We start from the raw sequence: 26472 nt of genomic DNA, 5'->3' as shown, positions 1-26472 counted from the left end.
GCGGATGTAGGACAAGATGCCAGTTAGAAGTATCCACGACTCTTTCTATCCTTGGCTGTATTTGTACATGTGTATTTTGAGAGTGGAAGTAATTTACATTTCAGGAAATAAGAAGATGCACACCATCCAGTGATTAAACAAAAAACAAAGCGTTCTACTCCGCTTTTGGATCTTTAACGAGATAGAATGCTCGATGGGTGCACTCCTACCCAGTTATCTGTCCTTACCTCATTGTGCTCCACTACACATACGAATCTCGGGTGACGAGCCCTCCAGCTGTTGCTTTGGTATAATAAGTAGCTTGACCTGTGCCTTTTTTTTTAATCATACGCAAGGACAACTGTGCTCGTATCATTCTTCATATACAGCAAGCAAACCAGCGTCTACACTGATTGATTGCTTGATTGAGGCAAATTAATCAAGGTCTACACATCAACCCACCAACAAGCAGTTGTACCCAAACCTGTGTCCTGTGCTCTGTGTCCTGTGTCCTGTGTCTCTCAACGCCGACTCGTCCTACTGTGAAGATTCTGTACATACTCCCACGGCGGGCAGACACATTGAGGTTGGCAGAAGAAAGGCTGTCATCTCGACCAGTGGACCAGTCGGTAGGTAAGCTACCTGCAGTCTCCACATGAAATCCAGTCTAGTGGCCGTGGTCATAAGGCGAAGGTAAGTCGCAGTTTGATAGTGTGTGTAGACGTGTGCCTGCTGGCTTCACGCAGAATAATGAGTATTCTTCGTGTTTCTGTTCACTTACTAATAAAACTATGTTTTCCTTTCTAGAACCATTTTAAAATGAGTCTCACTGGTGGAGTCTTTCCTGTCTTCATCTTCACCTTTGTTCACATGACAACGGGAGACTACCCTTTCCGCAACGTGTCCCTTCCATGGGACACAAGGGTAGATAATCTGGTGTCCTTGTTGACGCTGGAGGAGCTGCAGTCGCAGATGGCGTTTGGGGGGCACGGCCCTGCCGTCAGCCCCGCCCCTCCTATACCCCGCCTGGGGGTGGGGCCGTACTCGTGGAACACAGAGTGTATGAGAGGAGACATCGATGCCGGACCTGCAACTTCTTTCCCTCAGGCTCTGGGCCTGGCGGCATCTTTCAGGTAAATCGGCCTCGGTCTCCTTCACCCTCTGGACTTGGCAGTATTTGTCGAGTAAGTCTTTCACGTTTTTCACTAGCTCTATGCCTTAAAGTATTAATGAGGAAAAACTGTCTCTTCTTTCTTTTTCTTTATCTTTTTTTTTTTTTACAATTTTTTACTTTTTTTACTTTTTTTTTCTTTCTTTTTTACTTATTAATGTGCAGCCCCGACCTAGTGGAGCGAGTAGCACGTGCCACAGGGTTAGAGGTCAGGGCCAAATACAACAACTACACCAAACACGGACTGTACGGCGACCACCGCGGCCTCAGCTGCTTCTCGCCGGTCATCAACATCATGAGGGACCCCAGGTGGGGCCGCAACCAGGTAAGATAGCAGGACATCCCAGATTTTATTACCAGCAATATATATTTATATGTGAAATAGGGTTGGCTGGCTGCTTGCTTGCTTTTTTGGGAAAGTTCTTCCACCGAGCGGGGATTTCCCACCATGAGGGGAGATGAAGAAAATCCCAGGCGGGAGGCTTTGTTTACAAGTGTCACAAACAGAAATTTCCTGAGATGAGATGTTAACTGAGGGCAGTCATGACAAGAGAGTGTTTTAGCCACTGTGTGTGTGTGTAAAATGTTTTGTCACTTCTGTGACTATTTATACTCTGTGTCGCTAACGTGATGTGTGCTTATAGGAAACATACGGTGAAGACCCGATACTAAGCGGTATCCTAGCAACCAGCTATGTACATGGTCTCCAAGGAAACGACACGCGTTACATTCTGACTAACGCGGGCTGCAAGCACTTTGATGTCCACGGGGGACCGGAGAACATCCCTGTCTCCAGGTTTTCTTTTGATGCCCAGGTAGCTCCTCGCCTTTTGGTCTTTCCTTACTCACCTCGTCGAAGTCCAGCATTCATTTTTTTTTCCTCCTCAGCTTTCTTTCCTTTTCTGTAAGATTTTCCCTGACTACCATTTTCAATTCGTTTCACATGCCTAAATATTCAAATATAGGTGAGCATGTATTTTGGTACTGAGTACCGGGTGGGGAATAAAACTATTTGGATTACTCGGTTACAGTTTGCTGTGTGTCGTCCAACAGGTGTCCGACAGGGACTGGCAGACCACGTTCTTACCTGCCTTCAAGGCTTGCGTCGATGCCGGCACCTACAGTCTCATGTGCAGCTACAACAGGTGAGAAATCGTACCTGCCAGAGGTCACGTTAAAGATAATAAGCCACAGTACCCATTAAGTTATAATATAAATAAATATAGGATTAATCCGTAAAGCATTCTACCATAATCAAAGAAGGATGTTTGTTTAATGAGTTCATACAATCTGCGCTGTATAAATTGTATCAGGAATTATGTCTTATTATGGTAGCCATTGCTGCTGATGTTCCTGTCAACTTGGTGCATGTAATTTTTTTCCAGCATCAACGGTGTTCCTGCCTGCGTCAACAAGAAGCTGCTGACGGACATCCTCCGCAACGACTGGGGCTTCACTGGCTACGTGGTCAGTGACCAATCAGCCCTCGAGCGACTCATCACTGACCACCACTACGTCGCCGACAACGTCACGGCTGCTGCTGAGGCCATCAACGCTGGCTGCAGCCTGGAGGTGTCTCGCAACAATGTGCAGGGAGTCTTCACTTACATTGGTGCGTGTGTGAGTGTCAGTGCACGTGTGTGAGAGAGAGAGAGAGAAAGAGAGAGAGAGTGTGTGCACACGATGTACTCATGGTACAGTCCGATCGAGAGAGATTAAGAGAGAGAGGAGGAGGGTCACGTATTAATCGGATAAAACAAAATGTAGAATATATATGATTATCCTTAGAAAACATTTTACCACAGTCATCTTTAAAAAAAAATTTCCCTACTTTGCCATTTGTTCGACAATGTGTCCCGAAAAGAAAAAAACCATAAACTCATCAAGATTAATTTTTTTAAATGCCGAGCAGTGCAAGGTGTGGAATCAGGCCAAATATCAGAGGACAAGGTTCGTGAGAGAGCTAAACCTCTCTTCTACACGCGCATGCGCCTGGGAGAGTTTGACCCTCCCTCAATGAACCCCTACACAGACCTGGACCTGTCCATCATCCAGAGCCCCGACCACCAGGCTCTGGCACTGGAAGCCGCCATGAAAAGCTTTGTACTGCTTAAAAACCGCAACAGCTTTCTACCGTTGAAACAATCTGTATTTAACAGAGTTTCTGTGAGTATCTCAAAGAATCTGATGAGGAACAAATATTTAGTGTTGTTCTCATTTCATCATCTCATCATCTGACTATTACATTTGTTTATTTACATTTTGAGTTATGTATGTTTATTATTTACCTTAGTATCATTATCTGACAAGAAGCCAAAGAAGACATCACTTTTCTCTCTCTCTGTCCACAGATCGTAGGACCGCCGTCAAACAACATCACCAGTCTCTATGGAGATCACTATCCTACAATTAACGAGACCCTAACGGTCTCCCCACTCCAGGGTTTGAATCCGTTGGGTGACTTGGTCGTCAGCACCAACGGCTGTAGTGAAGCCAGGTGTGACGACTACGACCCGTCGATAATAAAAACCGTAGTGGATGGAGCAGACATCGTGTTCGTGTGCCTTGGCACTGGTGAGCTATCGGTGGTGATGCTTGAGTTATCATTAGTATTAATATGATCATTATAATCAGTACCATTTTTAGAGTGTGGTGAGCTTGCTCATAGGGCTTGTGTATGGCTCCATATTTTAAAAAACCATTATCTTATTTATTTGTTGAACTCGTTAACTTTGTAGTATTAGAATGAGACTACTTAAAAAAAAAAAAAATTTAACCACTTGATTTTATCAGGCTCGTCATTTTACAGAGTTTTTATCTGCCGAATTTTCTAGATAGCCAGATCGAAAGCGAAGGTCATGATCGCGCGGACATTGAGTTGCAAGGGCAACAGCTGCAACTGCTGCAGGACGCCGTTACTTTCAGTAAGTTCTTAGAGGAGAAAAACGAGATATTGACAGAGAGACAGAGGGAGAAATAAAAACAAAGAAACGGAGACTCTCTTTATCTTTTTCTCTCTCTTCCTCTCTCTCCAATGCACACACACACCAAAATCGAGAACGGATTGAGAGAGCTAGCGACTGGATGAGTTGTGTTTCAGTCAGTCTCCTCATTGCAGGTAAGGCACAGTAAGACTAACACCTGTACTGTGATTTAAATATTACAAGATGGACGATTACAAACATTACATATCGAGCAAATATTCCCAAAGGTAACGGGGCACCGGTGGTCCTGCTGCTGTTTAACGCGGGGCCTCTCAACATCACGTGGGCAGACGAAAGCCCGGCTGTGGTGGCCATACTGGAGTGCTTCTATCCTGCTCAGGCCACGGGGACAGCACTCTATCGCGTCTTGACTAACTACGACGGAGTTAGCTCCCCTGCAGCGCGTCTCCCCGCTACATGGCCACTGTTGGCATCACAGGTCAGAGGACCCACACCTATTATATGGGTAGACACACTGGTTAGGTGCTTTCTATAGTAATAAACAGTAGTATATTGATTACGTGAATACTCCGTCTTTGTTGCATAACCTTTCAAGGATACGACAACTCTCCACCATTTTCAATCATCATCACAGCTGATTTACCAGATTGGTCAGTCTACAGACGATTTAGGTGACTTATGCATGCAGGTGATCTTTACCCCAACAAATAAATAACACAAGTTTTACAAACAATACATTCTGAATCCTAAAACACCATTTTCCTACAGAAGAGAACACCATTTCTCTTTGTTTTTGCCAACACTTGTAAAGTACTTTACTCTCACAATTGTTCCTATATTGTTGACTATACCAATATAAGGTTTGGTACAGGACTAAAGATTATTTCTGGCAGATTCCAGACATGGTGAACTACATAATGGCTGGCAGAACCTACCGGTACTTGGAAGGCCAGACTCTGTATCCTTTTGGCTACGGCCTGTCATACACGACCTTCACCTACAGTGACCTCAAGACGCCGCCTACTGTGAACCCGGGTCAAGACCTGTTGCTTCATGTTACCGTCAACAACACGGGACTGTACTCTGCGGATGAGGTAAATATTTAATGCCCACAGGCCTTGTTTCTTCTACTGTCTCCATGGATCTTCGTTGACTGGACTGCTGACTCGTGATGTGATCCATCGAGTCTGAAAGTCAGGGTGAGGGTTAGCAGGCGTCTTTCCATAGCTGCATACGCATTGCCTAATGTCGATTATTTTCTAGATGAAAATACTCAGACTTTTACACGACAATACAACTTTACAGTTGCTCATGTGCTAGCAACGTGCACACGTATTCCTTGTTGATTACTGTGAAGTTTTCAACATACATGCACACAGCAACAACAGTAACAACAGTAGATACAGTTGGTAAACTGTATTAGGTCCCCTTATGTAACACAAGCCATCAGGACCAGGGGCAATAATCAAGTATACTAAACTGCCTTTGTTTTAAACCGGAAATTACCTCCCAAAACGAGAGACAGCTGCTACTGTATCACAGTTAAACTCTGGATTGTATCTCCAACAGGTTACACAGGTGTACATTACCTGGGTGAATTACCCAGTGCCGACTCCAAACCTACAGCTTGTGGCCGTGGCACGTACGACCTTGACCTCTGGCCAGGCTGTGACCCTGAACCTGACGGTGCCTGCACGATACTTAGCTGTTTACACAGACAGTGGATGGGAGACACTTCCAGGTAACCTTATGTTAAACACCTACCCTTCAACGGCAGTAGAGGCATCAACCGTGCACTCAATAGATAATGCACGGGGAGACAACTAGTTGACTTATTCTTGACCCTAATTTGATGAAGGGCGGCCCGGTGGCGCAACGGCTATAGCGCCTGTCACCAATACAGTGAAGGTTGGCTGCCCTGAGTTCATTTCTCGTCTCGGGCGGGGCATGCTGTTCTTTCTCTGCACGTGGCATCTGTTTACAGGGCTGACTGCCCTCCGCCAAGGACGGTCCCAAGCCCGGCTGAAAAAGGAGGAGGGTTGGGCGTGGGGCCAGCACCCCCACCCCGTAAAACAAATCCTTGCTACCAAAACATCGACAACAGTTAAGGCTGTAGTCGGTGGCCCATGCCCCAGGAGGGGCGAAGGGCCTAAAAATAAAAAAAAATAAAAATTAATTTGATGAGCAGTAAGTTTATGAAATACAAAACTATTCATATAAAAAGGTCAGGTGATGAGGAAGAACAGAAAGAATGTCAACAGAAACGAGCTTTACAAACGTCCGTGCGCTTAAACTTGGATAGACAAAGTTTTCTAAACACAGAGTATTTGAGATTGAGCAAACGCAAAAATAAATAAATGAAATAAAATGTAGCGATGCACAACAAGCTTTGAAACATTATATGAGCTTGTTTTAAGTACGATACGTATCTACGATATTTTTTCGGTGTGTGTTTCAGGTACGATACGTGTATACGCCGGAGGACAGCAGCCTGGTCAGCAACGGTCTGTGGGATCCAACGTTCTGAGTGCTGACGTCATCATTGCAGGATTTGATATTGTTTCCAGCTGATGGCGACCTTGTCTCAATTTCTATTACTAGCTATTACTGCTACTACTCCTAAGCAAACTTTTATATCGTGTTTTATGTACATGCAGTTTGTATTTGAGATGTCAAATATTACCAGTCATCCTGTTTTAAAACAAATCGGAAAGGGCAACATCCAGCTGCAGACAGGAAAGTCTCCCCCCATCCTTTACTCTCTCTCTCTCCAATCACACCTCTCTTTATTTTCTTTATTTTTGTTTTAAACATCTAACTGACACGCAGTCCGGAAACGTCCATCATTCACACCCTTTCGCTCTCGCAGGTGTTCAGTCCTGTAGTACTTGGTGTAGGTCTCTGACTCATTCATGGCTGTTAGTATGTCTGTACTTCTCTACTGACAAGCTTGGTCTGTGTACGAATGTGCTTTACACATTTTTGTAGTTGATAATCTTTTTGTTTGTATATATCGCACTGAGCTTACTGTAACTTTGGGAAAATGTGCTTTGAAAATTATTTGTTGTTATTATTATTGCTGTTATTATTATTATTTACAGACCTTCAAACGCAGGGACTATAAAAACTAAATTATAATAAAGAAAGATTTCACGGGCTGACCAACATGGTGTGACGAGTTGTCGGTTGCCAGATGTCTTTTGGAAGACAATAAACCTCATCTTGTCATTGCCAACAAACATGTGGATACAGCGGCGTGGTGTGTTTATACAGCTGGAATTTGTGGTACAAACCCTCGCCACACAAACACACATAAACTCAAACTCACACACTTATTCGTTGCTACTCTTCACGCACACAAACACACAAACGCCATCTACAGTAGGACATGCTTGTCCTTTATATGAAACAATACTTGTACTAACAAGTAGTTAGCATTTTCTTATCTTTCTTTTGTTTTTACAAAAGTGTTGAAAAATCTGTTAGCGTTTTTCACCCCACAGATCTCGCAGGCCCGCATAGAATTACTTCTGGATTGTGATTTGTTGTGACACCCAGACACCTGCAACAAACAGCGTCTAACAAGCGCGAAACATTTTTGAAAAAAAAAAAGCAATTAGGCTATGCCTGCCTCCTCATGACAGCCACTGATGTGAAAACCAGCGGGCACTACTGCAAGCATCCTTCTCATGGATTGGTCCATTTTTCGATGACGTCACACGGTTTGCTGCGCTTTCCCCCAGAGCTCCGCCCGTGTCCCCATTGCACGCTGAGCAGCGACAGAGAAAGGTTCAAAGAGCGAGGCATTAGAGAAAGATAACTATTTTCTCCACACAAAACGAAGAAAATAAAAGATTTGTGTATCAGGACTTTACAAAAATTCCATGAAGATGAGTAACCAGCAGCCAATCAAGGTCTGTGAAGAAGCCTTCATCCGCTGTGCGCCGTGGACACCAGTTACCTTCAGACTGCAACAAAACAGGATAATACAAACACCAGGCTACAATAGACGTTATATTGAAGCTATTAACTGTTTGGAGGCTTTTGGTGTTCGCAGTGATATTGACTCTGTGTGCGCACATCTGACAACTTTTAAAGATTCTGAAATCGCCAAGAGAGTGTTCTGTAATATTGGTGAATTGCCACAACGAGAGCCTTGGAGCTTACCTGCTGCTGTCGACCTTTCTGTTACCGTGGAGGCAAAACACAGCATGGCGTACCAAGCTAGATTGCTCTTTAAGGAGTTACTGCGTGTCTTCCTTAGTCTCTGCCAGAACCTCATTGAAGATAATCAGTCTCTTGAGCAGAGACTGAAAGGCGCTTTCATTGAAGTTTTCGAAGGACTGACAGATTCTAACTTCAGTCTTGAGCCTCACTGGAACGAAAAACCGTTACCCAAGCAAAGCTCTGTGTGTTACGCAATACATCTCGTCCATCGCTCCAAAAGAACATTTCCAGAGTATTACGAAACGATGATCAGTGATCTGGCCATCCTTGCTCCTAAAAGATGGGGAATGTACCGGCGAGGAAATAGGTATGCAGGAGACTACACAAAGTGGTGTATACCTGAAACATTCAGCGGATTTGAATTGGACACCGAATCTGACAAACCAAGGGACTGGGATGCCATGCAGGGAGAAAGGATAGCTTATGCTGAGAGGTCTACATTACTGTCTGCTGAGAGGTCTACATTACTGTCTCCTGAAAAACGTACAAGAGTGGCGGGTTCGTCGAGTTCGGAGGAAGAAGGATCGTCCTTACCTAAGATGAGTCGCACAGAGCGCTCGAACTTGACATTGCGACAGTCTACATCACCTGACATTGTCGCCGAAACTCCTCCCTTCTCTCGTGCGTCATCAAACGTGACAGTGCGACAGTCTACACCACCTGACATCGTCGCTGAAACTCCTTCCTCCTCTCGTGCGTCATCAAACGTGACAGTGCGACAGTCTACACCACCTGACATCGTCGCTGAAACTCCTTCCTCCTCTCGTGCGTTATCAAACGTGACAGTGCGACAATTTACACCAGTCCCTGAAACTCCTCCGTTCTCTCGTGCGTTATCAAACGTGACATTGGGACAATTTACACCACCTTACATTGTCCCTGAAACTCCTCCCTTCTCTCATGCGTTATCAAACGTGACATTGCGACAATCTACATCACCTGACATCTTCGATGAAACTCCTTCCTCCTCTCGTTAAAAATGGTAAACTTTTTTCCTTTTTCATTTTTCGTAAAATTCAAAATTTGTAGAGGCCGTTTTTACTTAGACCTTTTTTCTTCTTGATATATTTAGTACTGTTGTGGCTATTTCACGACTTCCAATTATTTTTCTAATATTCGATCTTCTTCAATAGTCTCTTGCATTAATCTCTCGTAAGCACTGATTTGTTCTCTGATCTTTCATTCTTTCTCTGCCTGTGTTTATTATGTGCCTGTAACCGTGACATATTTATCATATGCTTTTGGGGTTTTTTTTTCCTTTTAAAATGAGGGTTCAAGTAACGGACCAAAACACATTATAGCATCTCTTTAAAATGTGTATTCTTCTCTCATTCTGTTTTGACACACATAGAGTCTCCTGCAAAAGGAACCGGTTAGCATAATGTTAATGTATAACTTACTTTGCTATTTTTCTATATTTTGCTATTTTTCTATATTTTGCTACTTTGTATACTGCTGGTGTAAAGGTATTGACAAAGTGCGTGAAGCTTTCCTGTTTGTTGATCACAAATAGAAGCTCAATCCACCATTTCAGTTGCCTGTAATGAGGTTTTCTTAACGGCACAAAAATTATCAATTGTGCAACCCAAAATTATGATGAAATATGACTCAGTATCGTCTACCACTGAAGCACATATTACCAATATTACCAGTTGATTTGTTTTATCTTTTAATCTACATGTCGTTTCGATTCACCTATCTTGGTTTATTTAATACTTTAAGCTATCTTCATATTAATTACAATGAAAACAATTATCTACATGTTTAACAGCTGTTACCTAACAACCGTGTATTTATTTAATCATTTCCTCTAAATAGATTTTTCATGTTGTTAGCAATACTTTTGTTTTTCACTTAAAATCCACTATTTACTATTTTTCTACTTCAACTTACTTCACGTGTCGTGGTAATTGGTCCTGCCAGGGAGAAATACTGTGGAGGATGTAATGCCGAGTTGCATGATGCCAGCGGTGAACGCATCCTTGGCTGTTAATGATTAATAGTATAATATAATAATATGTTAATGATGTCTGATAATCTTGTGATGTCTTGAAAGTCCGATAAGGAGAAAACCATGTCTCTCTTGTTTAAAGCTTAAGTTGAAATTCATTTTAATTGACACATTAAAAATACTATATACCACAAAGAGATCAAAGCGTTTCATTTGTGTGTGAGTAATACTCTGTGCTGCTCATCCGTGAACCTTCAAAGGTTTATAAATCTCTTTGAAATCCATTGTTTAATCTTCGTGATTGACGAGAATATGAACTTTCAAACTTGTTGACCTTGCAGCCCTACGCAATGAGACTAAAGAAAGAAAGAAACTAAACCAGCAACAGCTGTGAGTCTGTGACTACCGGTCAGAAAACTATTGATGCACGGCAACTATGGGACAACAAGAGGGATTTAAAAAAAAAATTTCCCATCATCTTTCTCCATCTAGACAACTCATTCTACAGTTATACAACTCTTTTCATAGCCAAACAATTCATTCCATCACGGACGTATTCGTGATTTCGTAACTATGGAATACATTCTATAGCTAAACAATTTATTATATAATTTATTTTTTAATGAAAATCCTCTTATGGGGTCCCACAATAGTGTATTTTTAGCAGGTGGGTCATTCTCCGTGAGGAAAGGGCAAAGTGCACAAGATAATTAGCTGGACTACATATATCTGCAACTGTCAGCCGACACTGACTTATTCCAGTGTCCAGGGCCGCCGAGAGCCAGCCCGGGCCCCGGGACAGACGACCTCTCCGGCCTCCGGGCCCCTTGTACTTGTAATCGTAAATTATTTTCCCAGTATATAATGTATGTTTACAATTCGAATCTCAATAGCTACACTTCATTCAGTAACGAAATATAGACTGCAAACAGTAGGACAAGTGCACTAGGATCTACATCACTACTTGAACATAAAGTTGTTTACATGCGAGTGGTTAGTAAATGAGGACAAATGATGTTAAAGGATCAGACTTGTAGCACCCCGCTCCACAGACCCCCCCCCCCTTTAGTAAGGACTTACGTCAGCAGCGATGTCAAAACCTCGACAGATTAGAACAACGGGTAGAGGTATCACATCGCCTTTTGTTGTAAGTGCTGCGCTTTTGTACTAAGGTCAATGAGGTGCAAGGAAATGTTCTCTGTGTAAGTGATTTATACTTCTACATGTAAAGAGGAAGAACCGAAGAAGTAAATGCCTAAACAAGTCTTCATCGAGTGTCGTTAATAACCTCATTAAAAAAAGTGTTTGCTGCGACGAACATCAGTTATCATTTTTATCAACTTACATAACAAACACGCAGCACCTATCGAAAGTCCCTTCCTATATTATTCCTTTAGCAAAACCGCACGCGCGCGCACACACACACACAATAACTACACACACGCATGCTGTTACACGTAAACAAATATCTGAACTGAACTGTCGCCTTCAGACTCTTTAAAGCAGAAATTTTGAATTCATCCAACTTTTTACGAAGCATAAACTCGGTCGACTTCAACCCCCATCAGTCACTAGCCGTTAAAATACCTGCTGAGTTTTAGAAGACAAAGCAACTGTTTTAAAGACTAGTTAGCTAGTAAGTGTTAATACTTTTAATATTTAAGGAGATTAGAAGGTTTTGTAAAAATGACAGAAAAATAGAAATGTTTAGCATATTTTAGCTGAATCCTAATAGTTCATAGAACAAAGTTATACAGTACTAATATTGTCATTTTACCTGCTGACTAAAAACTTTATGAGCTTTTCTCACAAACTTCATTATTGTCAGTCAATTTGAGACGCTAGTCACTCTCATTGACACTGATGTTCCTGCCTTGTCAAATGCTATTTGCCAATAAACACGATTACTATACTGTATGGTAGTGTGCGACATCGCAGTTAGGTGGGATGGAACCTAGCACGCACACAGGGAGGGTGGAGGCTGGCAATGTGGGGGTCGGGTGGTCGCTGGCCAGGTGACAGCCACGTGACAGAGGGAAGGTGTGAGGGGGTCGACTAGCGACAGGATGCAGATGCGCGGATGTGGTTGGGAGGGGTGGAGGATGAAGAGGTGAGGGGGAGAATGAGAGGAGACAGCGAGCGAAGCCGACGATTCTTGAGAGCTTTGGACCAGACCTGGGCGAAGGCCTCCTGTCTCTGACCGGCCCGCCCGCCAGTATATATATACTATACATACAGTATTGGGTAAAACTGAGTTAACTATATTAGTCCGGCCCTCTAAAACCATCCCAATTTCTCATGCGGCCTCTTGGGAAAATTAATTGCCCACCCCTGCTTTGGACTGACGGGATGGAACATAGCACGCACACAGGGTGGAGGCTGGCGATGGGGTAGGTCGCTGGCCGGGTGACAGTCACGTGACAGAGGGAGAGCTGGAGGGAGTCGACTAGCGACAGGATGCAGGTGCGCGGACGTGGTTGGGAGGGGTGGAGGATGAAGAGGTGAGGGGGAGAATGAGAGGAGACAGCTAGCGCCAGCCGACGATTCTTGAGAGCTTAGGACTGACAAGTAACTTGAGCAAATAAAGCCGTTTTTACGAACCCTCGCTACTATGCCACTTTTGCTCGGTCCCGGTAGGTGGCATAGTAGCGAGATTTGACTGTATACAGCATCATATATGACAGCTTCCTTGAACACAATAAGAAAGATTCCGAGGTGGCTTTGGGGGACGGATGGTGGGTAGATAGTATCTCCTTTTTACCGGGGGCTTTGTCGGCAAAGAGCAAAAGAAGGTCGGAGGCCGATGTGTTAGTATAGGGCGATGCTGGTACATCGCCGGAGGTCGTGCGATCGTCCCACACTTTTAGTTACAGTAGTCAGAGTCCTCCCCTTTCCGGTGACATAACTCTCCTCCCTACCTCTATCCGGGCCATCCACCCACCGTGCGAACACTGTCTCTATACTTAAATTACCTTTCTCATGCTAGCCTCCTCTTTATCATCCTCCTCCAGCTCCAAACTTCCCGCGACACCACCGTGATCAATTTATAAGTCTAATATTTGCGGGACAGCAGTTTTTAAAATGTTTTGCAATAATGTGTTCTATTTTGCTGGCTGCGATAGTATTACAGGATAATATAGTCTCATTGTATCAAGGATCTACTGTGTAGACTAATGTAGTTGTTTGTTTGGTGATGGAGATACGGTTAAAAAAAGTCTCAGTGTTGCTTAGTAACTACAAAAAGTCTCAGCGTTGCTTAGTAACTACGAAAAAAAGCAGCCTTGATGTCTCTCGCTTACAGGCTGCAGCGCCAGGGGCGGGCCCCCACCATGTCGGTTCACAGAGTGGCCACACATCAGTAACATACCTACCTGATCTCCACTGTTCATTCCGATTTGCTTGCAGGGCTCGCCCCCTCCTCCACCCCACCCTTCCCCGTAGTGGCACCTGTAGCCAGCAATCTCATGGCACCAACGTTCTTCAGGGCGGTTGACACGCGATAAAATCTTTGGTGTCCAGCGGCCGTCACCTCTTGGCTTGTCCAGCGAGAATGATACCCGCTGACTACACTTCTCACGACAGGCCCCAGCACCCCGAAATTGTATTCTACAGACTTGAAACTCAACTTCTGCATGTGTTATGCTTGGGTGTTCTGTCCTTAGACCTTTCTTTAAAAGAAAAAGAAAAGGAGAAGAAGAAAAAAAAATTCACTGACCAAGGCCGGGCCCCCTTGACAGCCGCGGGCCCGGGTACACCAGACCCCCTGTCCCCCCCTCTCGTCAGGCCTGGGCCCTGGTACACCAGACCCCTGTCCCCCCCTCTCGTCAGGCCTGCCAGTGTCTACGTGTCACCTTTCTTCTGGCGACGTATAGGAGGTCTGATAAGATGAAACCATTCATCCCTTGTTGAAAACCATGTCCTGAAAATCTCAGAGATTCATTCATAAGGACACAATAATTAAGTTCTACGTACCACAATGAAATTAAAGCGTTCATTCTGTGGACGGTGGCAGTGATGGTGTTTCAAGAATTGTTGTAAAGGGTGATGTAACTATTCTCTAACTTCTCTGCAAACTGGATGTATTACATGCGTTTTTATTTATTTATTTATTTTTTATCAATCTGCACAGCCCCTCTGTAGGCGATTGCAGGAAGAAAAGCTGCAGAGTTCTGTAAAATGAAATGTTGATAGAGATGAATCATCTCAATATTGTGGCACTGGTACAACAACACCAGCTCACCGGACTACAACAAGATGCGCATGCGCGCGGGTGTGTGTGTTGATTGCAGTGCCAGAGGTTGTCGCGTAACGCGATCGGGCGTTGTGGGACTCGCTCTCTCACAGACACACTCGCAATCACACAGACAAACCTCCGCGCACCCGAAGCGAGCAGCGAAGCCAATCACTCCTCAGTGAAGACAAAACGCGCATACGAAGCGACAACACAAAACTAAAGTTAATTACTATACGACCGCCAGCTCACAGAAAAATAAAATAAATAAAATTAAAATATGGAAGAACGGAAAGAAAAAGAATACAAAACCCCTTTCATACAGGTGGCCAAACAAAACAAATAGGGGAGAGCCCCACCATAACACGCACGCACAAAAAAAAAAAAAATCAGACACACACCCAACAACTGTCACCACAGTTCAAAAGGTTATTCCGCCTCCCAGGCCACTGCCTGAATCATCCCCCGTTCAAAGCGATGTGTCACACCCTCTGCTATTGTCAGGAACACAGTTCGTCCTCGCGACTGGGGTGTCGGGGCGTGGCCAACGGTCTGGTCACACGCAGGTGGTCAACGGCACTCCGTCCTCAGTTTGCTGACTGTTGATCCTTTGTGCGGTAACTTTTCACACCGATTGATAGAGTGTGGTGATTGAGCCTGCAGAAAGTGATGTACATCAGCAACACACTCTACGGCCATGCACATAGAATCACAAGCGTCTCTTGTTCCCTTCCAACAACAGCGTCGTCAGCCCCGACAGACGCCAAACCTTATCTACACAGAGAGAATTCCCTAACATTGTCTTAGACCAGGGGTGGGCAATTAATTTTCCCAAGGGGCCGCATGAGAAATTGGGATGGTTGTAGAGGGCCGGACTTGTATAGTTAACTCAGTTTTACCCAATACTGTATATATAGTATATATACATGTACTATCCCTTCGCCAGTGGGCGGGCCGGTCAGAGACGGATTCGGCCCGCGGGCCGGCCTTTGCCCAGGTCTGTCTTAGACGCTAAGCGCATATCATAGCTACACAAAAATCCCCAAAATACAGATTCAGCACATAAGTCTCCCCCCACACACACACACACGCACACACGTCTATACACAAATCTCTCAGCATCAGTCGCTCACGCACTTTGCACACTTGCGCACCGGCTGGCCACCCACCGCATGTCTTTAAAAATCTGATTTTGGTTTTGGTGTTGTCTTGTTGATCCCGATTATTTTTCGTTGCTCTGCGGGCTTCGGGGTTTGACCCGTGACGACAATGACCTGCCGGCCGACATCTTATTGCACGCGCCGCTGGTACATCGCCGGTGGTCGTCTGCTCGTCCATCGTAAGGTGTCAGCTTCTTTGGTTACGGTTGTCCGAGCAACATCCAGCTGCAGACAGACAGGAAAGACCGACGAAGAAACTTCATATGCAGCAGACTGAAGACAATCATGGCTTCCTAATGAACCTCTGTCAACACAGCAGCATGCATCGAAGCACTCTATTAATTAATATAATAAATCAACGTGTTCAGTTACCCTTTTGGGGTGATAGTTGTAGAGATTGGTTCTGGTGAAGAAGGTAGGGGTAGATCTTAATTTTTACTTCAGCTATATATATAGAGAGAGAAGGGGAATGAGGTGGTGGAGTGGGTAAAGTAAAGAATGTCCAAATTTTCTTTAATTCAGAAGTGTCGCTAGAAAATTGAGAAGTACAGTGGAACCTCGGTTAACGAACTTAATCCGTTCTGGAAAGCTGTTCGTTAACCGAAATGTTCGTTATCCGAAACAATTTTTTCCATAAGAAATAAAGGAAATAGATTTAATTGGTTCCCAGCCCCTGTTGACTCGCTATTTGAAAGTTACAGGCTATATATATAGATAGGTATTTGTTTTAATGAGAACAGTTATAATGCAATATAAATGGAGTTAAATAAACATAAAAACATTAACGAAAGCATTTAAACAGAAAACTTGCCGTTTTGACGGTGTGGTTGGAAACAGGTGTGGGGAGGAAGGGGTGGAATTACTGCTTGGATTCCCCTCTCCATGAGCACACGTGACATTATAAAATCGGGGAGACTTCCCTTTTCTGTAGCTTTGAGGTTAAAGAAAAAAACTTGTCCAGTGTCTGTTCCTTCTGTCTTTTTGTAAAACTCTTCGGTAATACGACATCACATATCCGACAGACGCATGCCGCCTTCATACTTTGAAATCATTTCCTTTTTCAATTCATTTGTTGGCCGCTTCCTTGTCATTACCTCACTACTATTAATTGCTCTTAATCTTTTTTGGAGCCATGATTGAGGATTATCTTATTAAAATAAAGCACAACAATCACTAAATAAGAAGGATGCACACAGGTAAGGAACGACTGATCGTAACTGTCTCGAGCGCGAATGATGACATGCTGGTCGGTCACGTGTGGTTCACGTGGCTGTTCGTTATCCGAAATTTTGTTCGCTATCGGAGACAAATTTTTAACGAAATTTTTGTTCGTTATCCGAAATTTTGTTCGCTATCCGAGACAAATTTTTAGCGAAATTTTTGTTCGTTAACCGAAAAATTCGCTATCCGAGGTGTTCGCTAACCGAGGTTCCACTGTATGGGTTTCATACCGTGCAAGCTGTGTGAAAGGTTATGTATTGCTGACAAAAATCACCAATCTGTCACTTGTCACCTAGACATGTGCAAGTAACAAAATTAGATTACTGAAAAAATACTCACTCCCCGCTTTTGAAAGTTTTGGAGAAATGCTTAGTACAGCATACTCCTGGTGAATATCCCCCTTCTATTTAAGTCAATATCAATGGGAAAGGAAGGACTAGATGCTAATTAGAAGTATCCGCGAGCAATCGTGGTGTCACGAGTCGGACCTCTTTTGAAAATGGAAGTAATTAAATGACATTTAGGGAAATAAGAACTTGAACTGTGCTCCAGCCAATGATTAAAAAACGTGCTGAACATTAACAGCTATTTCAGGAGATAGGATGCTCGAAAGATGTAGATTGTAGTCTGCTTTCTGAACAGGCAGGGAGATAAAAGCCGCGCAAAATGGCGTGCGTGCCAATCAAGTTATCTGCCCTCACCTGTGTTAAACTACACAACACAAGCCTTGGTGACAAGCCCTCGAGATACTGGCTTATCATATAAGTAGTTTAACTTGTCCCCTTTTTTATCATATGCAACAAGCAAGCAAAGGAGACTAGTGTCGGCCTGTCTGGTAAGCAAAAAATAGTTTATATTTACTTCCGATTGATTGATTGAGGCAAATTAAGCAAGGTCTATGCATCAACCCTCTCTCTCTCACACATTCATCTCGACTGAGAACATTTACTGATCTGTAATAGCTGTTTCTACACAGACATTTTGCTTCACAGTCTATTACTTGTCTTATGTCTGTGTGTGTGCGTACCTATTAGCTAAGCGTAATGACCAGTGTTGATGCTTTCGAAAATATTTTTATAGCATTTATGGAGTTTTCTTTCAGAATCATTTTAAAATGACTCTAACTTGTGGAGTCTTTCCTGTCTTCATCTTCACCTTTGTTCACTTGACAACGGGAGACTACCCTTTCCGCAACGTGTCCCTTCCATGGGACACAAGGGTAGATAATCTGGTGTCCTTGCTGACGCTGGAGGAGCTGCAGTCGCAGATGGCGTTTGGGGGTCACGGCCCTGCCGTCAGCCCCGCCCCTCCTATACCCCGCCTGGGGGTGGGGCCGTACTCGTGGAATACAGAGTGTATGAGAGGAGACATCAATGCCGGACCTGCAACTTCTTTCCCTCAGGCTCTGGGTCTTGCGGCATCTTTCAGGTAAATCGGCCTCGGTCTCCCTCACCCTCTGGACTTTGCAGTATTTTCATTTTTTTACTAGCTCTGTGCCTTGCAGGATTTGTGAGGGGAAAAATCTTTGTGAGGGGAAAAATCTTTCATTAGACCTATTGAAGATTTTTACATTTATTCATTTGAAGCCCCTATATTCCTTATTAATTAACGTGCAGCCCCGACCTATTGGAGCGAGTAGCACGTGCCACAGGGCTAGAGGTCAGGGCCAAATACAACAACTACACCAAACACGGGCTGTACGGCGACCACCGCGGCCTCAGCTGCTTCTCGCCCGTCATCAACATCATGAGGGACCCCAGGTGGGGCCGCAACCAGGTAAGACACCCCAGATGGGAGCTCCGGCTACCTGTGACACTCTTAAACATACAAAACGGGTATGTGGACAGGAAATAGTTTTCTGCCCCATAGTCAATGGCATTTGGTAAATCATTTCAGACCTTTCCAGTGTTCACAGCCACGTGTGTGTGTGTAAAATGTTCTGTGACTATTTGTACTAACGTTATGTCTATTATTAGGAAACATATGGTGAAGACCCAATACTTAGCGGTATCCTAGCAACCAGCTACGTACATGGTCTCCAAGGAAATGACACGCGTTACATTCTGACTAACGCGGGCTGCAAGCACTTTGATGTTCATGGGGGACCGGAGAACATCCCTGTCTCCAGGTTTGCTTTTAATGCCCAGGTAACTCCTCGCTTTTCACTTCTTTCACTCTTTTTCTTTTCACTTCGTCTCTATCCATTCTTCTTTTCTTCCGTCCCTCCTTTACTCATCCCTCTTTCCTTTTCGTTCAATTGTTCCCCTTTTTATGGTTTTAGAATTTTTCAATATTCAAATGCAGGAGTATGTTGGTATCGAGGACTATCACACAAACCAAAATGTAAATGAGATTATAAAGTCAAATCAATCATCAACCTCGTCTTCAAGAACTGATCTTTCTTTTAACACTCGATCACAACTTCAGTTTATTCTGTGATCAAACAGGTGTCCGACAGGGACTGGCAGACGACATTCTTACCTGCCTTCAAGGCTTGCGTTAATGCCGGCACCTACAGTCTCATGTGCAGCTACAACAGGTGAGAACTTCTGCTCCTGCCAACATTGTGTACCTGACGCAAGACATCCTTTTATTTTTATTTTCGAAAATCAACGGCACTTGCTTTGGCATAGTGTTAGTAAACGTAAGTAAAGGTCCATGCAAGTATAAATCGTTAGTATAACTTTGTAAGTCCTAGAGCTTACAAGCAGTAAAGGCGACGATCTGAGTAGCAGCGCCAAACGCTCCGCCCTCTTTCATTTTCTATTAGACATAAGAAATTTTCTCTTTTTAGATATAACCATTGTTGCCGTAGCTTCTGTAAAACTTGTTGCCGCGAAATGTTCCAGCATTAACGGTGTTCCTGCCTGCGCCAACAAGAAGCTGCTGACGGACATCCTCCGCGACGACTGGGGCTTCACTGGCTACGTGGTCAGTGATGAGGGGGCGCTGGAGCACATGATTACTGACCACCACTACGTCGCTGACAACATCACGGCTGCTGCAGAGGCCATCGACGCTGGCTGCAACCTGGAGGTTTCTCGCAACAATGTGCAGGGAGTCTTCACTTACATTGGTAAGTTTGTCAGAAAAAGCTGTGGAATACAGAATTATGTTTATAAAACATATTACTATAGTTATACTAAACATTTTCACAGCTTTGTCATATATTCGATAATGTGTCCTGTTGTAAAATAAAACTACACTCTTTTGGCTTGTTTGTTAATGCCGAACAGTGCAAGGTGTGGAATCGGGCCAGATACCAGAGGACAAGGTTCGTGAGAGAGCTAAACCTCTTTTCTACACGCGCATGCGCCTGGGAGAGTTTGACCCTCCCTCAATGAACCCCTACACAGACCTGGACCTGTCCATCATCCAGAGCCCCGACCACCAGGCTCTAGCACTGGAAGCCGCCATGAAAAGCTTTGTACTGCTTAAAAACCGCAACAGCTTTCTACCGTTGAAAAAATCTGTATTTAACAGAGTTTCTGTGAGTATCTCAAATAAACTAATAAGGAAAAAATAATTATTGTTGAAGTCCATTTTATTTTATCACAAAATATTACATGTATTTTATTTTAATTTCAATTTGAATTTGTTCATAGCTTACCTTAGTATCATTATCTGACAAGAAGTCCAATAAGACATCACTTCTCTCTCTGTCCACAGATCGTAGGACCGCTGTCAAACAACATCACCAGTCTCTATGGAGATCACTATCCTACAATTAACGAGACTCTGACAGTCTCCCCACTCCAGGGTTTGAGTCCGTTGGGTGACTTGGTCGTCAGCATTGACGGGTGTAGTGACGCCAGATGTGTCCACTACGACCCGTCAAAAATAAAAACCGTAGTGGATGGAGCAGACATCGTGTTCGTGTGCCTTGGCACTGGTGAGCTTTCGGTGGTGATGCTTGAGTTGAGGCAAACCATGCAGTTATTAAACTCTTGGCACAAATAATTGTTACTCGGTATGCGAAATAGTAGTACGGGTGATGTCTGTCTGTGGAAGGAGGGAAGAGGAGTAATGTCGATGGGTGATTTTGTAGCAAGGAACTGTTCATTTCTTGGGTTGCCGCTAGAACCGCTGTGGTCACGTGTACCGATGACGATGTCAGTGTTGCATAGATCCGTGTGGTCATTATCTGAATAATTGACTTGTTGTCTGAATAATTTACTTTGAATTGTCAAAAATAATGTACGTTTTTTTTTCTTAATCGTTTGCTTTTATCGGGCTCTTCATTCACTGATTTTTTTTTTCGCCAAATTTTCTAGACAATCAGATCGAAAGCGAAGGCCATGATCGCACCGACATTGAGTTGCCAGGGCAACAGCTGCAACTGCTGCAGGACGCCGTGGCTTTCAGTACGTTCTGTGTGTTTGTGTCTGACAGAGATGGTGGGGTGGGGAACTGTATGAGCTGTGCTTAGCATATGTTACCCGAATGTACCCATGTTTAAGATCTAGTAACAATAAAGTCAGTAACTATCTTCATTGTAAGCACACCAAGACTGAACACTGGAATATTAAAAGACGGACAATTACACATATTAACCAAACTGAATCATCAACACTAACTAAATATTCCCAAAGGTAACGGGGCACCGGTGGTCCTGCTGCTGTTTAACGCGGGGCCGCTCAACATCACTTGGGCAGACGAAAGCCCGGCTGTGGTGGCCATACTGGAATGCTTCTACCCTGCTCAGGCCACGGGGACAGCACTCTATCGCGTCTTGACTAACTACGACGGAGTTAGCTCCCCTGCAGCGCGTCTCCCCGCTACCTGGCCACTGTTGGCATCACAGGTCAGAGGACCCACACCTATTATATGGGTAGACACACTGGTTAGGTGCTTTCTATAGTAATAAACAGTAGTATATTGATTACGTAAATACTCCGTCTTTGTTGGATAAACTTTCAGGGCTACAGAAACTCTCTTTTTCTTGCTACTCTAGAAATAGTGATGCACACAAACATCCTTTCTATAACAAGGTTTGCTACTGAACAGAACTAAGTATTTTTTTTTAATTTTTTTTGGGTGGGGGGAACAGATTCCAGACATGGTGAACTACTCAATGGCTGGCAGAACCTACCGGTACTTGGAAGGCCAGACTCTGTATCCTTTTGGCTACGGCCTGTCATATACGACCTTCACCTACAGTGACCTCAAGACGCCGCCTACTGTGAACCCGGGTCAGGACCTGTTGCTTCAGGTTACCGTCAACAACACGGGACTGTACTCTGCGGATGAGGTAAACATTTAAAGCCTATAGAGGCCTTAATTGTTGCTTCTACTGTCGCCATGGATCTTTGTAGACTGAACTGCTGACTTGTGATGTTATTGTGTTGGCAACATACATAAATACATCGAATAACGTTTTCCGAATTATTTGCACACAACAACAGCAACAACAATATATAGTAGGTGTACTTGGTGCACATTTAGGTCGTCCTTGGTTGACACAGATATCATGGCCAGTGGAATTAATAAAGTGTACTTAAAGCTGTCTTACTCAGATTTTGATTTAAAGCAAACTTGTTAAATTTCTGTAAAAGGTTTGGTGAGAAATTACTGCATGTGAATGTAGTGATATTGTATCTATTGTATGTGAATCATAAGTGCGTGAGTGCAAGCCATATATATAGGGCATTGACTGACACCTTATACCAGGCCCCAAATCATCTGGGGTTAAGAGAGACTAAAATACACCCATCACTCTGCAGATACATATGATAGTCATTTACTGTAATTCAGTTTGTTCCCCGCCCCTTCGTCCACCTATTTTTCGTGTCTCTGTGTCACACATTTTTCTGTGACATGGCTTCTACTGACGATATATTGTTACAGTTCGAAACTTCAACGCTGGATTGTATCTTTAACAGGTTACACAGGTCTACATTACATGGGTAAACTACCCAGTGCCGACCCTTAACCTACAGCTTGTGGCTGTGTCACGTACAGCCTTGACCTCTGGCCAAGCTGTGACCCTGAACCTGATGGTACCATCACAATTCCTGGCTGTTTACACAGACAGCGGCTGGGAGACCCTTCCAGGTAGACTTCTGCTCTCAAACTGTAACAAACATGCTGTCCTTCGAGGATAATAAAGTCATCGAGTTGTACTCAGTCAGTAATACTCAGGAGACAATGAGATGTAAATCAATGCCATGCGTTGAGCTAGACGGGGGAGCAGCATTTTCCATGAGTAATAAAACTATCCTAGGCCGTGACCTAATATTAATGTCGAAAAGCATAGGTAAAGTACAGTCGCACTTGTGCACACATAGAGAAGATATGTTCATGCTCATTGCAAACTGTATAGTGAACAGTAGTTGTTCAAATGCATTCCTGCGGAACTACAACTTTTCAGCCCCAGTACCGCCAACCCTATTATTATTATTTTTTCAGAAGCATGTTTTAAGGACAATTTACATTTGGAAGCTTCTGTTCAGACAAAATTTTCACATGAGTAAACTATTTGTGTGCCGTGTTTCAAGTACGATACGTATAAACAATCTGTTTGTATGTACGTGTTTCAGGTACGATACGTATATACGTCGGAGGACAGCAGCCTGGTCAGCAACGGTCTGTGGGATCCAACGTTCTGAGTGCCGACGTCATCATTGCTTGAGTCGATTCCAACTGATGCCAACGTTGTTTTCCTTAATCTGTTTAGCAAATATTTATACTGCGACAGGAATTATATGCGTGGAAAAATGTTATAAAGTGGGATGACGTGTGTGTATGTGACTGGGACACAGCTGGTAAGAGAAATCTGCCGCCAGTTGTCATGGTTACTATGGCCGTGCATGAGAAACAGATTGGAGCGCTTTGATGATCGAGGACTAAGCAATGCTGTCAAGGCCTCGAACTAAAGATGCATTTAGTCATGAAGATAAAAGTCTCCTGATTAGCCTCCAATTAAACTATTTTTCAGCGATGACATCTTTCTCGTGCAGTGCACGTATCCTCCTTCCCCAGCACGCACGCGCGCGCACACACACACAAGCGCACGAACGTATGCGCTGGGTTAAGGAAGAACAGGTGCGTCGGAAAAGAATGAAACACCTGTTGTGCTCTGGTGCTCAGTTTTCAAAAGCCGTGCGATAAGTATCAGTTAGAGGAGAACAATGATTACCAGGCGACTGCCACGCTGACAGAATAATCGGCTTCAGTAACAGCTTTACCTGGCCGGCCGCCTACCTGGAAAGGATCTGTCTGGAAGTCACCAATATCTGGACAATGTACATCGGCAACGAGACTGACTTTCATCACAAAATAGAACGATGAGGAGATCGCCTAAAACTGTTTTAAAGCCACACACACATAACCAAAAGTTTCTCTATCTTATTTCCAGCAATGGGTAACAGTCTCTTGCAAAATGTAATAAAAACATATGGTATGAGTTTGACCTTTGCAGTATTCTAGGAGACTGTTTTGACGGTTAATGTAATGTCTGTTATGTCTTCAGCAGTCAATCTACAAGAATAACGGCTTAGGAAGATCCACTTAATAAGTGACATGAAATCTATTCATTTTTCAGTAAGTTTCCTCCTATAAAATATCTTTGCAAAAACCAAAAACCAAAAAACAACACCACAGCTATATACTGCTAACCTTATTGTCTGGAGCTCTAACAGTTTTCGATTTTCATTAAATCTTGTAGATAAATTTAGATGCTTACAAACGTCAGAATTAATTTTTGTTTGATTTTAATTTTTCAATGTAACCAAGCCAACAAAAAATAAATCTTTCAGACATGTTTAGTTTTAAACCTGGAAAGAAAGTGTCAGATGTTAAGAGCAAAAATTATATAGTTCCTGGCATGCCAGAAATATGTCTGATGTAATCAAGAGCAATGGTCGAGTTGCTGATGGACAAGGAACGTGAGCACAGTCATCTTTCAGTGGTTTAGGTTTTTATAGTCGGTTATTCTTGATATTGCACGCATGATGCATGTGGAGCACAGGTCACGCTGACCTTCGTCATCAGCCTTTCTCCTCCCTCCTAGTGTCATGACGTGTGGCGCGTGATATCGAGAACTAGGTCAGTAGGTCACAGTTTATCGAGAGAGTCAGTGGGTGATTGTTGCTAAAATCGAAGAATAATCTACTCCCACCTATCTTGCGAAGGGGTTGAGGGTGGGGACATTTGTGCTTGACAGATGAAACACTTGAAGTGATGCTACTATCATTGTACTAATAGATATCAAATAGAATGCCTTGGATTTTTTTTTTTTTTTTTTTTTTTTTAAGGCAGATGTCCTTTTGCTCAATGGTTAATGCCCTCGGCTTCAGGTGAGAACTTTAGAGAGCAGCAGCAGAAATCCACTTTTTCTGGCTTTTGCCTTTCATAATAAATCAGAATGGACAGATTTTAATGTCCGCCCTGATTTATTATGGATGGCACCTTAGCTGCTGCTCTAAAAGGTCTCACCTACAGCCGAGAGCATTAATCGTAACACACAGTGTTTAGCATATTGAATTACAGTTTACTATCTTTTTCAAACATGTTTTGTGCAAGATTTTGTTTGTTGGTTGGTGTTTTTTTTTTTTTTAATGAAGCAATGACATGGTTACTGTTTTAGTTTATAGAGTAATTTTTTAAGGCAGAATAAATGAATAATCGCAGAATGATTCACGTAAGAATGCACAGCTGTGAGCATCATTTTGCAACCACATTCGGGAGACGTGGGACTAATGCTTGGCGGTCCATACACATAATCATTGTATGCTTCAGGTAGCGTTCTCGATCTTCCTCAAATATAAGAAAGGAACGTACCGTAGTGTTGAAAATCACTAACGAAGCTACTCTAAACAAGGGGCTGATCAGGAGATCCAAAGTAAGAGGGGAAATGAGAACTGTAAAGTTTAACAGTATATATATATTTGCAGCTACATAACTGCTGTCGATATACATCCAGTAGCTCGGTGACCGAACTGTTTCTGATTGTTTTTCCACGACATGTTGCTGGCTGGCAATGGCGCAAGGCTTTGCACGCTGACGGCAGGAACTGCTACTCTCATCCACTTGCTGTCGGTGACGTACTGGCGACGTGAGTTCCGGTGACAAGGTCTACGCGCGAGCATCTAAGACACAATCACGTGACCGCGCTGACGCCAGAAACTACTTGAAACTTTAACCTTTGCATGTTGGCTGTGCTTTGTTGTCCACTGTAGCCGCCAGTTGTAACAGTACGCTTGTCCTTTGATGGCAGTTGCTGAGACACCCGTACGTGTGTGTGTGTGCGTGCGTGAAGACGAGTGTTCGTGCATATTTCAGAACCCTTAGTGAATTCAGCTCTCTCTCTCTCGATCTCCCATCCTCATCCACGTGTGACAGAGAAAAGATAAAGAAAGAGAATGTAATAATGAGTAGCACGAAACCTGTTACATTGAGAGAGTGTAGTTTGTTGTTTTATGTAAACAAAGATTAGCAAATGTTTTACATGCTCTGTTGGAAATGTTTTTCTCTTCTGCCAACAATAAACTTGGCTCATAAGCCTCATACTTTGTTACGTATGATGCCTAGAACTTACCTCATACTGTTCAGAATAGCAGCAATTAGACAGCCACCAGACACTATAT

At 43.5% G+C, this 26472-nt stretch overlaps 1 protein-coding gene across 4 annotated transcripts; it reads left to right on the top strand.

Moving 5' to 3' along the window:
• Window positions 1–143: 143 nt before the first annotated feature.
• On the top strand, window positions 144–24473 carry LOC112565724 (probable beta-D-xylosidase 2). Of its 4 annotated transcripts, none has more exons than XM_025241393.1 (16): window positions 144–612; window positions 787–1112; window positions 1316–1475; window positions 1795–1965; window positions 17988–18313; window positions 18502–18661; window positions 18862–19032; window positions 19333–19424; window positions 19735–19961; window positions 20122–20375; window positions 20555–20777; window positions 21160–21249; window positions 21478–21728; window positions 21936–22136; window positions 22768–22939; window positions 23425–24473. In XM_025241393.1, the coding sequence occupies exons 2-16, from the start codon at window positions 799–801 to the stop codon at window positions 23514–23516; spliced, it is 2904 nt and encodes a 967-aa protein (XP_025097178.1). In that variant the 5' UTR covers window positions 144–612; window positions 787–798; the 3' UTR covers window positions 23517–24473. The 4 variants fall into 4 exon arrangements, with proteins under 4 accessions (XP_025097178.1, XP_025097177.1, XP_025097176.1 ...); XM_025241392.1 differs by having other exon boundaries at window positions 145–608; XM_025241391.1 differs by having other exon boundaries at window positions 146–672.
• The last annotated feature ends 1999 nt before the right edge of the window (window positions 24474–26472 follow it).

Source organism: Pomacea canaliculata, linkage group LG6, assembly GCF_003073045.1.
Source record: "Pomacea canaliculata isolate SZHN2017 linkage group LG6, ASM307304v1, whole genome shotgun sequence".
NCBI classification, from domain to species: Eukaryota; Metazoa; Mollusca; class Gastropoda; order Architaenioglossa; family Ampullariidae; genus Pomacea; species Pomacea canaliculata.
The sequence above is the reverse complement of the archived record's forward strand: the minus strand, read 5'-3'. Positions and strand labels throughout refer to the sequence as shown.

Coding starts and splice junctions, on each gene's coding strand:
- LOC112565724 (XM_025241393.1), top strand. CDS start 799: ATGAGTCTCACTGGTGGAGTCTTTCCTGTCTTCATCTTCACCTTTGTT. Junction 19,962..20,121: donor GGGAGTCTTCACTTACATTG/GTAAGTTTGTCA, acceptor AATGCCGAACAG/TGCAAGGTGTGGAATCGGGC. Junction 20,778..21,159: donor GTTCGTGTGCCTTGGCACTG/GTGAGCTTTCGG, acceptor CAAATTTTCTAG/ACAATCAGATCGAAAGCGAA.